This window comes from Spermophilus citellus, assembly GCF_964194105.1.
Source record: "Spermophilus citellus genome assembly, chromosome: 16".
Classification (NCBI taxonomy): Eukaryota; Metazoa; Chordata; class Mammalia; order Rodentia; family Sciuridae; genus Spermophilus; species Spermophilus citellus.
Genome location: NC_138196.1, coordinates 38,065,078 through 38,079,901, shown reverse-complemented (window position 1 = coordinate 38,079,901; position 14,824 = coordinate 38,065,078). Strand labels below are relative to the sequence as shown.

The 14,824-nt window shown below is 40.0% G+C and overlaps 1 protein-coding gene across 8 annotated transcripts in view; it reads left to right on the top strand.

The window, feature by feature from the left end:
* SLC20A2 (solute carrier family 20 member 2) overlaps positions 1 to 8,934 on the top strand; it is a 106,992-nt gene extending 98,058 nt beyond the window's left edge. For all 8 annotated transcript variants that reach the window (XM_081269257.1, XM_081269258.1, XM_081269262.1 and 5 more), the window contains one exon: positions 8,652 to 8,934. In XM_081269257.1, coding sequence (XP_081125383.1) covers positions 8,652 to 8,816 — 165 coding nt within the window. In that variant the 3' untranslated portion in view covers positions 8,817 to 8,934. The remainder of the gene's footprint in view (positions 1 to 8,651) is intronic.
* The last annotated feature ends 5,890 nt before the right edge of the window (positions 8,935 to 14,824 follow it).

The window sequence follows — 14,824 nt, the reverse complement described above, 5'->3', positions numbered from 1 at the left end:
GTCAGTAAGTACATTCACATTATTGTACACCTGCTGCCCAGTACATTGTCTACCTGAGTACTTTCTGTATGTATATCATTAAGTAAAAAACAAACAAATCCACCCACAAAAAAAAATCACAAACAAAAAACCTATCTTCACCTATGAATATTGATTTAAAACTTTAGGATGTTAATAAATGACATCAAAAGAACATTTCAGCACTTGTAAGTAGAACCTTCTGGATTATCAGGAAGTAGGCTCTGTGAATTCTCTCTCTCTGTGGGACCTGACCCCACAGGGGATCCACAGAAATGTGCTGAGTTCCAGGAAAGGTAAGAGGACATCTAGAGTGAAAAGCCCAAGCCCAAGAGAAAGATAAAAAATCTAGAGCTTATCATCATAGCCAGTTAGAAAAGATAACGGAAATTAAAAGGGAAAAAAATTCTTCCATGATTTCGGGGGTGGGGGGGGGGGTGTCATTTTAGAATAATCCTAGGAAGAAATGTGAATGGTGTGTACGCAAAAGGCCTAAGTCTTTGCTTAGAGATATAAAAGAAAACCAGAATATGAGACATACTGTGAGATGGGATGGGGGAAACTACGCTTTATAAAGATATCCCAAATACATACCTCCAACATACCCGCCCCCGCCCACAGAATTTTTCTTGGTACTTTACAAAGTGGAATTATTCAGGGTAGGATAAATTATCAGGAGTATCAAATGGTGTAAAAAGAGAAGTGATGAGGAGAGACTAATGGTATGTGTTCTAAGGAAATATGAGTTAAAAGTAGGTGCTGGGGGAAAGGATCTCTTCTCCCCTTTTTCTTCACTATTATTTAAAATTTAGTTTCCTTTTATGTTTCTTACGTTGTTACTGTTTCCGTGTGTTTAGTGAGTACTAAGTTTCAATTTGGGGTGATGAAAATGGTCTGGAGGTGGATGGTGGTGAAAGTTGCACAATAATCAGATGTACTTAAATGCCTTTAAAAATAGTTAAAATTGTAAGTTTTATGTTATGCATATTTTATCACAATAATATTTTTAAAAATATATATTTGTATAAGAACAGATGAAACCTATCATATATGAGCATGTTTATAGAAGGAAAAAATTTAACCAGTAAGTAACATTGAGTAGCTAGAAAAACAAAATTAGACCCACAGCTCTCCAATTACATGAACATAAATCGATGGCTTTAAATAATATTTTAAGAATATTATTGAATTTAGAATAAAATAGAATTTTATTTTAGAAAATTTAGAATAAAGTAGAATTAGGTATTTGTCAAATATTCAAACTAAGGATAAATCACAGAATATAAGTATAACATATTTAATTGCATGAAACTGGAAATTCCAAAATGAAGCAAAGCAAAATTCCTAGATTGAGAAAGTATTTATATTAGATATCACAGTTAATATTATTATTCAATAACATTCACACATAAATAAATAAAGGGCACATTAGATTCCAATATGTTAAATGGGCAAAATACATGAAAAAAACCCAACTTTTATATGTTAAAAACTAGAAGGAATGAAATTGGGTAACTACACAAAAGAAAGTTCAACTGGCACAGAGGTATACACCTATAATCCCAGCAACTGGGGAAACTGAGGCACAGATCAAGTTGGAGTCTCTAGTCTCAGCAATTTAGCAAAGCCCTAAGCAACTTTATAAGACCCTGTCTCAAAAAAATAAAAAGCCCTGTCTACCACGCAACCTGTGCAGTGGTTTCATTAATGAGGTTCTAGGCATAAAGTTAGTTAGAAGAGATCGAAATAAAACACACAGACAGTACCTTATTTATATTGCTAGGTCCGAGACGGCTCACCTCTCTAGTTCCCACCTCTAGCCGCCCAGCAGGGCAGCGAGGATTACTCTGGGCTAGCAGGAGAGAGAGAGAGTGAACACGCCGGGGAGTAGCCTTTTATTTGGGGAACAAGAGATTCAGGGGAGAATTCCATCCAATGAAGGTTGAGGGGGGCTGCACTCCAAGGTCAGGGTCAGTGATTGGGTCCCTGGGGTCAGTGGTCAGGCACACCCCCACACGGATGGGCTCTCTCATCAGGAAAGGGTCGGGAAAGTTTCGACACAGCCAAAGCGCCTCAGGCCCTTAACGGGAGTCACCCAATCACATGTTAGAATGGCTTCCCACATATTCCCCCTTTCTTTTCTTAACAATGAGGCGGCGGTTCACTCTCTGGAGTTCCTGGATTCTTGATTGGAAGACTCGCCATCCTATAGTTACAATACAAAAGAGAATTAACAGCAAAGAGAATAATCCAATAATGTACCAAGCGGAGTGTTTAAGAATATTTTCAGGGTTAAATCCATTTAACTCCTTCAATATTTGGTTAGCCAAAGAAGAAGGATCTGAAAAATCAGCTCTATTATTTTGAATGTCTTGGATATGGTGATGAAGTTCCAGAATATCCAAGTTATTATTACTATTTTGCCAAATACCTAATAAATGGTTTTTAACCTTCTCCCAATCCCAGAGAGAAGCATTGTACTTGGCAGCTGTAACACATACATATTTATAATTAGCATGGCATTTAAGCCTTTCCTTAAATTTTAAGGCTGAAAGTTTATTACCTATGTTTATACCAGTCGCCTCTAAGGCGTTTAATTTAGTCTCAATCCTTTCATCAATATTTACTTGATTACGCAGAGCCTTGGAAGTATTTTGAGCTAAATTATTAAGAAATTTTGCATGCTGAATATTTTGAGACAATGTCAGAGACGCAGAGACAGTTGAGGCAATAAAAGAGACCAGTGCTAAAACACCAACAATTATGACTCCAATAGCACGTTTAGGTCTTGTTAGCTGGGCATGAATTTGCTGCAAGACTTGTAAACCAGCATCAGCATACCATGGCTCTGAAATATTAGCAGGTAATAAAACAAAAGAGGGCTGATGAAGTATCAGCACTCCTTTTCCTCTATTATACCTAGTAATACAATTGGTTAGGTTGCACTTATTACAAGTAACAAAATATCTATCATCTATCCATTTAACTTTTACATTTCCAATAATTAAAACATAAGGAGATTGGACACAAGCTCTTAAGCCATAGCAAGATCCTTCTTTACAGTTCTTGCCAACAAATTTTGGTAAAGGTTTATCTGTAAAATGTAAATACTCTGAGGCAGCAATTAAACGCCAAATATCTCTTTGAACACCTCCTTCACTATAAGTCAAAATATTACTAACAAATCCTGCAGGTGTCATAGCAGAATCTCTTCGTAATTGTCTCTTATCAATTTTTGGAGACCAGTCTAAAATATACCCACTATCTTTAAACACCTTATGATGTACAGGAAAGGTATTTACACAATCCATCCATTTAGGAAAGGTGCCAATCTCAATTATAGAACTATTTGGACAGTGGGGTATTGGTGGAGGTTTTGCAGAAATGACTGGCTTGTTATGGGAAAGTCCTATCTTAATTACTGATCTAGATTAGGTTTTAAGTCCCCATAAATAGAATTATTTGTCAGTCTAGGTTTACCAATCGCTGTCTTTTCTTCGAATGATACTTTCAGACAGCCAGCATGTTTATCGTGTGACCAACACAAAGGTAATTAGGCACTGTAGCCAGAATAATTAAATCTAGTCACATGATTGGGAGTAATATGAGTATCTGAAAATCCTCCCATCATGAATGAGTCATTAGTAAATACTGGAATAGATTCTCCAGTCCACACAGCTGGGTGTACCAGGGGTGGATCTGGGAAATATGTCCAATAAGTGTCTACTTGATTCCCTTTTACCTGACAGCCCAGTAGGGCAATTACTGTTGTTACCATCAAGACTGGGGTCCTGTTTTTTCCTAGGCGTCGAAGTATTTGGGAAGCCTGGGTTGTTAGTTTCTTCACATCTTTCCACAAAATCAGCTTTTCGGCTGGTTCAATCTGGTCTTTCTTCATCTTTTTCCGATATTTCCTCCTTCTGGGTAGTGGCTCCTCCGGGTCGATCCTCAGTCGCTTGAATCTGGGTTCTATCTCCTCCATGTCTGATAGCACGTTCAGGCACCCAAATAGGACGGAAAGCACCTTCTGGGAAGATACAGGCATGACCCTTTCCCCACATTATTACCGGGTCTGGGCCCTTCCACTGACCAGTCTGTAAATCTTTCCACAGAACTCTGCCTAAGGGGCCTGTTACTGAGGGAGACATTTGCCTCTCAGCAGCAGTGTGACCTTCTGCATCACAGTTTAAAAAATTTAAAACAAATAAGGCATGATTAAGGCTATTTTGGGGAGTCACTATCCTATTCCCCCCTTTTAATTTTTGTAATTGAAGCTTAATAGATAAATGAGCTCGTTCCACAATGGCTTGACCTTGTGGGTTATAAGGAATTCCTGTTTTATGATTAATTTTAAACTCTTGGCAAAATTGTTGAAAAGAAGAGCTTACATAAGTTGGAGCATTATCTGTTTTAATCTGCATAGGGCACCCTAAAATGGAAAAAGCTGCTAAGCAATGCGAAATTACATGTTGAGTATTTTCCTTAGTACGTGCTGTGGCAAAAATAAATCTAGAATAAGTGTCCACTATGACATGTACATAACATTGCTTACCAAATTGAGGAATATGAGTTACATCTATTTGCCATATCTGATTTGGTTTTAATCCATGGGGATTTACCCCTGATGGCAGAGATGGAGTGTGAATAACACACTTAGGGCATTGGCTTACAATATGACGAGCTTGTTCTCTGGTAATATTAAATTTTTTACGTAAGCTAGAAGCATTTTGATGATGTAAGGAATGGGAAGCTAGGGCACAGTCATACGTAGACATCTTTTGCAAAAAGCTACTAACTTATCAATTTTGTCATTACCTGAAACTAGAGGTCCAGGAAGATTAGTATGGGCACGGATGTGTCCTATGAAACATGGGTACTTTCGCATTAGCACTGTCTTTTGTAAATTATGAAATAATTCAAATAACTCCTGTGATGAAGTAAACCCAATAATTGAAGTTTCAATATTTTTGGTAACTCCGACTGCATATAAGCTGTCAGAATAGATATTAATAGGCTCATTTGAAAAGTAATCTAAGGCACAAATCAGAGTTTGAAGCTCTGCTCTTTGGGCAGAAGTATAAGAAGTTTGTATTACCTCTGTGTAAACACGGCTGAAGAAACCTGCCTTACCGGAGTTGGAAGCATCCGTGAACACCAATAAAGCTTCCTCTATTGGATAAGAACGTACAATTTTTGGAAAAATAAGTGACATTAATGATGCAAATTGTACAATCTTATCACGAGGATAATGGCTATCTATCTGCCCAGGAAAATCTGTAAAGGCTATCTGCCATGAGCTAGAAGTTTGAAAAAGCCAATTAGTCTGTTGAACAGAAAATGGAATAATTATAATATCAGGCTCAGATCCAATTAATTGTAATATCCTAGTTCTACCTTTAATTACTAATTGAGCTATAGAATCATGAAAAGGAATTAATGTTTTTTGAGGGGAGTGGGATAAATAAATCCACTCAATAACTCCTAATCTTTGCCATATGGCTCCTGTTGGGGTATGCTCAGTTGGAAATATTAATAAATACATCATTTCTTTAGGATCTATTCTAGTAAGCTATGCATTTTTAATTGCAATTTCTACTTTCCTTAGAGTTGTTTTGGCCTCCAGGGTTAGCTGACGTGGAGAGGTTGGAGGAGGATTTCCTTATAATATCTGAAATAAAGAACTTAACTCAGAAGTAGTTAGTTTTAAGGATGGTCTTAGCCAGTTAATCTCTCTTAAAAGCCTTGAAAATCATTAGGGGTTTGTACGGAAACTGTCCCACTCCGGTAAAATTAAAGATGGTGGCCCCCATGGTTGGCACGGAAACTGTTTGTTCCGCTCCGGTAAATCTAAAGATGGCGGCCCCTATGGTCGGCACGATGACGTCACATTGCGCGACCACCTACTTCCTCATTTTCGTCCCGGGGGCGGGCCGACTGGAAGTTTGCGTTCCGGCTAGGCGGAAATGATGACAAGAAGGCAGGCTCATCCGCGCCATCTGAATCTACCGCGTGGCGCTGAGTCCTGCAATATCTATTATCGTTAGTAAATGGAGCTCTGAACTTAAAACCGCGCATGCGACACTTGCACGCAAAATGATTATTTTTTCCACAAACGTAACATCTCCCACTCAGACACAGTCTGGCTAAAGAAATCCAATCGCTAGGAGGAAGGGGTTGTGAGCAAATATTTTCTATCAGGCTCTGTACAAAAGGCAAATTTGGACCATACGTCTCACATGCACTTTTTAATTCTTTAATAGTTTTAAATGGGATTACAGTATGAACTCTAACTCTCTGATCTTGTTCATTAGTTTGCTCAAAAACTGGAAAGAGGTGAAAATCAGTAGTATCCTCTCCCATTTCTTGAGCCTTCTTAATACCTTGCTGGACTGGGGTAAGAAAAGTCATCTTTAATTCAGCATACCTGTTAATTTTGGTCCTTCTAGCAGGTACCGGCCGAATTAGAATAGCTTGGGCAGGCGGTGTTAAACGTAGCCTATTAAAATTTCTCTCTACGTCCTGAGTTTCAACGTTTGATTCTTCTTCCTCAGACCGTGAGCCGCAGTCAGATTCTGCACTATCGCCATTTCGAATTTGGGTTTCTAAACCACGTGGTTGAGAAGAACCCTGAGCCCCTCTAGGAGTCTCTTCCGTATTTTCCTCTCTAGGAAGATCGTTTACCTCTTCCGGAGGGCTCTCTAAGATTAGGGAAGTTTCTCTTGTATGATGCTGTTCTGTACAATCTGCCTGCGGGGCTAGCATTTTTAACCTTTGGCTTGGCCCCTAGTGCCTTTGTTTTTAAACGGCTCAAGGGAAAGGAAATTAACTTAGCCTCAGGCTGATTTTCCATTTGAATAGACTTAACAGCTCTTTGAATGCCTTTTAAAAGGTCTTCAGGGGGCCACGAACTTTGGCCCATATATTCAAAAAGACAAACTTCTAGGGCCGTCCAAGTTTTCTGTATATTTTCTATGCTTCCAGGTATTTCATTAGAAAGACTCTCTGTAACTTCCTTCCTAATTTCTCCCAAGTAAGTAAATTTGGAGACTCTTGGTCACAAAACCAAGGACAATATTCACCTACAATCTTTAAGAATTGTAATAACTGAGTTTTCTTTGTCTGTTTTCCTTTCTGATTAATTATACTGTCTAAAATAGTCAGATACATTTCCTTATCCGTAGAAGTAGAATTTCCCATTTTAAGTAATTTAACGTCTCTTTCCTTCAATATCTCCAGGTACTTTTGTGACCCAATTGTCACTTCTTCCTTTATCTTTATTTTTATTCCTTATCTTCCTTTATCTTTATTTTTTTCCTTATCTTTTTAGCGCGCGCTCCCACTCAATCTAACTAATCTAGAATGCCCCGCGTGGCGCCAATTCTACCACGCGACCTGTGCAGTGGTTTCATTAATGAGGTTCTAGGCATAAAGTTAGTTAGAAGAGATCGAAATAAAACACACAGACAGTACCTTATTTATATTGCTAGGTCCGAGACGGCTCACCTCTCTGGTTCCCACCTCTAGCCGCCCAGCAGGGCAGCGAGGATTACTCTGGGCTAGCAGGAGAGAGAGAGAGTGAACACGCCGGGGAGTAGCCTTTTATTTGGGGAACAAGAGATTCAGGGGAGAATTCCATCCAATGAAGGTTGAGGGGGGCTGCACTCCAAGGTCAGGGTCAGTGATTGGGTCCCCGGGGTCAGTGGTCAGGCACACCCCCACACGGATGGGCTCTCTCATCAGGAAAGGGTCGGGAAAGCTTCGACACAGCCAAAGCGCCTCAGGCCCTTAACGGGAGTCACCCAATCACATGTTAGAATGGCTTCCCACAGCCCTGGGGATGTAGCTCAATGGTAAAGTGCCCCTGGGTTCAATCCCCAGTCTTAAAAAAAAAAAATGAAGTTCAGCCTTAGTTGTGATTAAAGATATGCAAACTGGGCTGAAGATTAACTGCCTTTAAATATGCTAGTTTTTTGGTTTCCAGTTTGCTTCCATCTTAAGTGTTCTATTTTATTTTTCTGTAGTTAAATTACTCATGCTTTAAATCACCTTTCCTGTTTGAATCTCATTGGCCACTGTTAAGTGTTTGGAGATTAATAGAGAAAAAGCATATTTTATGTAGTTCTTTAAAATCCAACTTGCATGTGACCAAGGGGCACCCTATTAAACTCTCAGCATAATCAGTCCCCCTGTGAGGCATGAGATATTAAAAGCATTGTATTTTCTTAGGATTTTCATTTTCTAGGATAACGTTATATTTTTTTTTCCTTTCAAAAATTTCAACAAGCCATAAATGAACTTTGAGTGTTTTTAAAAAATACTTGAATTAATATTAACATTCTAATTTGCACATGTCCATATCTGTCACCTTATGAGTCATAGTTGATAGTTTAGATTCAATAATGTTTATGTGAATTGTAGTTGAAAAGGTACGTCACAACTATATATGGAATGGAATAATCCTAAAACAATTGTGCCTAACAAACATTTAACAAACTTAGGGGAAATAATTGTCAATTTTATAATGTAGTTTATTTCTGTGCTTAGCCTATTTACATTGGTTAAATGTAAATTTTGTGTCTCACCTTTAAATACAGGGGCCTCGTTTTTACTTTTAAATGTTTGTGCTTCTGCAGGTGGGTTCCGTGGTGGCTGTGGGCTGGATCCGCTCCCGAAAGGCCGTGGACTGGCGCCTCTTCCGTAATATCTTTGTGGCCTGGTTTGTGACTGTCCCAGTGGCTGGGTTATTCAGTGCTGCTATCATGGCTCTTCTCATATATGGGATCCTTCCATATGTGTGATTTGTCTTCTTCCAACCAGTAAACTAAAGGGATAGTCTATCATGGGTATGTGGAAGGTGTTCCCTCATATCTCTGTCTCTCTCTCTCTCCACCCCTCTCCCTCCCTCTCCCTCCCTCCCCCGCCCCCGACACACACACACACACACACACACACACACACACACACACACACATCCCAACACACACAGCTGTCTCCCATCCAGCTCTCCACATCCTTTTCAAATGGTTCCAGACCACACACCTCACCCAGGCTGCAGAAATTCATCTTCCAGAGCTAACTTAACTACTGTACATAGTAATATGTATTAAACTGTTATCGTGGTGATATAATGTGGTGCAGTTACTTATATATTAAATATATATTGTATACATAGAATAGGTAGCATTATTTCAAACATTCAAAATGGGAGTGGAGGTTATTGCCTAGAATTCAATATTCAATAAATCTTGTACATAATGATTTCTGTGGCAAATGTTAAGGCTTTTTCAAAAGAAAGTATAGATTGGAAAATCTTTTTTTGCCCTCCTCCATGATACTTTCTTCTTTAATATACTGTAAGATAAATGAGATATAAGATACACAATACAAACTTGGGCAGGTGTACATAGGCCCACGAGATTAAATAATACCAGGACAGAGTTCACAAGTGCTTTCACTGAAGTATTTGTTCATATACTATGTATGGATTATTGTGTAATATATCATAATTACTTTTGTAAATACTTAAAACTGTAATTTTTTAATGGAGTGCTTCCCTTATACTTTTTTGATCAGAGAATTTTGGAAAGTACCAAAGAAGCAGGGGAATAGTTTGCCAGTATTATTTTTTCACGTTGTTTGTACCCCCTCCTCATTAACCTGGATGTAGTAAGACCACCCAAGCTCTGACTTGTCCTAGAGCATTGTGTGTGGCTGAGACACCAGCGCCCATCCTGTTCATATCACTCTTGGATTCCCCACCCCACCAGCACCACCACTGCTGCCACATACCAGATACTGGTCAGCCCTGCAGTGGCCTTTCATTGTCACCAGCGTGGAGAATATACAGATGTAAGGATGTGTAACTAGACACTACACATCAAGTCCAGTTTAAATTTCCATCCCTGTTCTCCCCTGCAGCTTGAAAAAAGGGATTGTCTCAAACTTTAAAGCCAGTGAGGCTTTTTTATTGCTTTGACATTCTAGAAATTCAGGGGCTGGAGTTGAATACTAAAGGTACACTGGGTGTGAGGATTTCCTTGAGGCCTTTATTAAGTGGGAGATCCTGATGCTCTCTTGTAGTCCCACTGGATTCTCTTCTCTTTTGATAGCGGGAGGAAGTATGACTAATGTTAGAGCCTGAAACTATGGAAATGCTGCTAAAATTTTTATATTGACAAACATTTTCTCGGTACTTCATTGTGATTTTTCATTAATCAACCATATTAAATTTATAATAAAAAATGCCCCTCAAAAGTTTGCTTCTGAAGTCTTTTTCTGAATAGCTACAAAATGTTTATCTTTCAGAGTTTCCACAAAAATAAAAGCTATATAATTTGGCCTCTTAGTTTTCAGATACATTTTCTCCCCTATTTTACTACCCTTACATGTTATGCAGAAAATACACAAGAACGAGAAAAGGAAAGAATGGCCTACACAGCCAGGATTCAGAAATCCCTACTGGGAACAAACACATACAGATTGGAGCTGTCTGACCACAAGGTTTGTCCCTGGATCAGGACTTTGCTAAAGGAGGTACCCCTCTTCCTGCTCAGCCTCTCCAGCTTGGCTCATAAGTTAGCCATACTTCCAGGCTAAGGGCCAGCAGGTAAGTGCAAATCCTATCTATCTGGACACAAGCAGCCAACAACAAAACACCTGAGGCTTCAGAGGAAAATATCCCCCTTAATATTCTGCAGCAGCAGCAGCAGCCAAAAGCTGCCATCCCTTCAGGAGCTAAGGAGGTAGCCGATGAACAACACTGGCCAGGTGTGAACACTCCATCTCCACAAAGAAATCTAGTCCTCCAACTCTGTTTTTTGAGATGATGTCTTACTCTGTAGCCCAAGTTGGCCTCTAATTTCTGAGCTCAAGTGATTGCCTACAGGAGCATGCCCCCATGCTGAATCACTGATTTTTTTAAGTCACCTGATGCCTTTCATTTTCCCACTTTTGATATAGATTTTGGAACATATTGCACTTTCTTTAACAAAAATAGCAACACAACACAATGCAAGCAATACTGCACAGACCAGTCTGGTGGATGCAGGCAGTAGATCCTTTCTAGTTTGCAGCCCCTGTCCTTGGAGAACTGCCACCTGAGTCCTGACGCAGCTCCAAGTAGGCAGGTGGCAGAGGCAGATTTCCAGCAAGTGAATGGGGACAAAGGTCATGCCTCACCAGCAATGTTTTGAGAGAAGCCTTGCACACTACACCCCCTTTCCCAGGTTTTATTATCTGACAGATGGGCTAGCCACTTGACAATTGAACCCCCTAGAGGAGGGGAAAAGTCCACTCTAACCCAGACTCATCCCCCTCAAGTCATTGCACAGCGCAAATGCTCTGGTGAATGGTGGAAGGGGCCCGTCAGGCCACGGGATAGGGAAGCAGGTCAGGTAGAAGATAAGTTATGTCACAGGGGAGGGGATGGATGCTGGTAGAAGGCTTTGGTGGGCCAGTAGCCTGCAGTTATCCCCAAGAGTCTTTCCTTAGATTTCACCAGCCTCTCCCTTTAATAATGCAAACACTCTAAGAAGGAAACACATGAATCACTGGCATCTTAGTGTGTGTTCTAGACAGCTTTCCTACACGGAAGAGAACAGCCTGGGGCAGACAAGAGAGCCCTACATAGGGAGGAAGGACCCTGGAGACTCTTGCCCAGTGTCTGGGCTCCCCAGGGGCAGAGCTGGGATACTATTAAAAGCAGCTGGAACTCCTTGGACAGTTGTCTTTTTCTTCGATTTCTGCCTTCCAGAGGGACTGAACTCGTGAGCAACTATCTAATATCTTCAGCGAGGTAATTTTTTAAATAAATCCTTCCACCACCACTTCCTAAGCTACAACATTAAGCTTCAGAATTCTCAAGTAGTAGAAGAAAAAAAATTTTAAATCCTACAGTTTGGAAAATAAAATGTAAAGATCAGTGTCATCAATGATTTTACTCGATTATAAAGCAGAACCAGGAAAAGGTAGAATTTAGACTACACACTGGGGCTGGGGTTGTGGCTCAGTGGTAAAGCACTTGCCTAGCACATATGAGGCACTGGGTTCGATCCTCAGCACCACATAAAAATAAATAAATAAAGACATTGTGTTCATCTACAACTTAAAAATTTAAAAAAAATGATTACGCAGTGTTTTGCTGTTCTAAAATGAGATTGTATCCAGACTCTGCTTACCTGTGGGAGACCAAATTTGCCTGTTACCTTATAGTGACCCTGGAGGAGCAGCTCCTGGAGTCAGGCAAAACTGAATTCAGATTTCAGCTCCTGCTTATTGCAGTGACTTTGGGCAACTTCCTTAGTCTCTTGTTAGCTCCAGTTTCATATGCAAAATGTGTACATTGAGACCATCTCACAGGATTATATATTGAAGGGCTTGGCCCAGAACAAGGACTCTATGAACTAGTGCTTGTTTTCCTTTCCTGTACATGAAGCCTTTATTCATTACTTTTTTCTTTTTTTGAGATGGGAAGGTGTCTATCTTGCCCAGGCTGACCTCCAACTAGTGGACTCTCCTGCCTCAGCTTCCTGAATAGAATTCTGGGAGTGTTCCATACCTGATCTCACCACCTAATTTTTTTTTTTTTTTTTTGTACTAGAGATTGAACCCAGGGGAGCTTTGCCACTAGGCTACATCCCCAATCCTTTATATTCTTTATTTTGAGAGAGGATCTCACTAAGTTGCTGAGGGTGTAAGTTGCTGAGGCTGGTCTTGAACTTTAGATTCTCCTGCCTCAACCTCCTGAATAGCTGGGATTACAAGTGCTGTGAGCACCACCACAACCAATCTCACTGCTTCAATTTTTTTTTTTGAACAATTCCCTCCAGAACTCCTCTGAGAACACTGAAATGGGTGCTGGAAACAGCTAGCTAAACAAGACAAAACTGCCTACAGACTAAAAGAAAGTGGAGTGTGGGTTATCTGCTTGCTTGATGAGAAAAAAAAAAATGGGTGAGACCTATACAATGTGGTTAAATAAATAGGAAATGTAACCCTACACTTGAATTTTCACCCTCTTATATTTCTATAATATATCATCCTTTACTCTCAAAAAAGCAACAAAACAACCTGAAGCATATTATGAAAAAAAGAAAAATAAGTCCCCACTACACCATCATCCCACCTCCATCCTTTTTGAAACATTTTCATTTCCCTTATTTTATTTGGTCTTTGAAACACCTGGACCTGGCCACGCACTGGGGAAATGAAGGCACAGAATGAGAAATCATTTAGGCAGCCAAATGGTAACAGGGATTGAGAAGACCCCAGGATTCCTGACCCTTATCTCAGTCTCTTCCAATTTAGCGGCTGTCAGACTGTCCTTCACTGCAGTCTCCATAAAAAAGGAGGACTGTTCAAAAAAGCAAACTCTATTTGTTGGTGGTTCATTGATTGTAACAAATGTGCTATATTAATACACTCTGTTAATAATAGGAAGGCTAGAGTAAGGGGCTGAGGAAGCGAACAAATATGTGGGAATATTGTTACTTTCTGTTCAGATTTCTGTAAAACTAAAGCTGCTCTAAAAAATCAGGATTATTAATTTTTAAAGGACACGTGTTTATAACAAAGATAAAAAATGTAAACAAAAAAGTATAGATCTAGAAGGAAGATTTAGAGAAGGAACACTGACCAGTGATTAATAACTTGAAAAGGAAGTCTAGGAAGAAAAGGAAGGGGTTTGTTCTGCCTGTTTCTATGAAGGAAATATGAGGAATTAAATATGATTTTAAGTAAAGCGTTCTCCAAGGTATTGAGAACAACCAACAGTTCTCCATGTGGCAAGATCTAAACCTACTTAAAAAGCAAAAGGGATTTTGGCCAGAGAAGAATGAACAATTTTCTTGCCTTTCCCCAGATTTGCCGCATAAGTTTAAACTAAACCCTGAATTTAAGAGATTCCAAACCATGAGTTGATAGGGAAGGGGCAAGGATTGAACGACTCCAAAGACAGAAAGCACCACCCAGGTAACCAGAGCGGCACCTAGTGGCGTCAAGTTTAATTACAACTATGACTATCTTTTCAGACCCTTTACAATTGCAGCAGGGAAGTCGTCTCACACAGTGTTATCATAATTTAGAGTTGCAAAAAAATGCCAGAAATTATCTGTGCTTCCTTTGATGGTCTTAGGTGACCATGATGACTTGCAAAAGTCCTCATTACTGGAGAGTCTGACTTGGCTCACCCGCCTATAATGGCTTATTTTCATTCGTTCAGCAAACATCCAGGAGAGCCTCATGTGCTAGGTACTGACCTGGCCAGGATAGGAAGATGAAAAGACCGCTAGAAGTTCACAGGCAGAAGAGGAGACAGATTAAACACAACTGCAGTGGGATTGCTGCCATCCTGAGGCTTTGGGGCAGAGCAGGAGCCGTGGGCAAGGGCTGCTAAGTGATTTGAGGAGATCAGAGAAGTTTTCAGAAAAAGGTTGAAATTTGGCAGAGACTGCAAGTGCAGAGTGGTCCTGGAAAGCATAGGTTGTTTGGGAAATAGTGGGTTCTGGATGCCTGCAGAATGTCCAAGGAGAAATATCTGACAGGAGATTTGGAGTTCAGGAGGGAATTCTAGCTGGCTTTAGGAAGCAGCTGTCCAGGAACCAGATGGGAGTAAGGGTGTCTAAAGGCAGAGTGAAGTCGGAACATGAGAATCTCTAGGAAGATGTGTCAAAGAACACACTGCACTTGTTCCAGCAACTCAAGTTTTGGGCACATTCCCACAAATCAATTTCTGGGAAAAGGTAGGAACCAACTACAGCTTCAAAGTGCACACACAAAATACTATTCCCAGTTCCATGTGCCTCGGCCA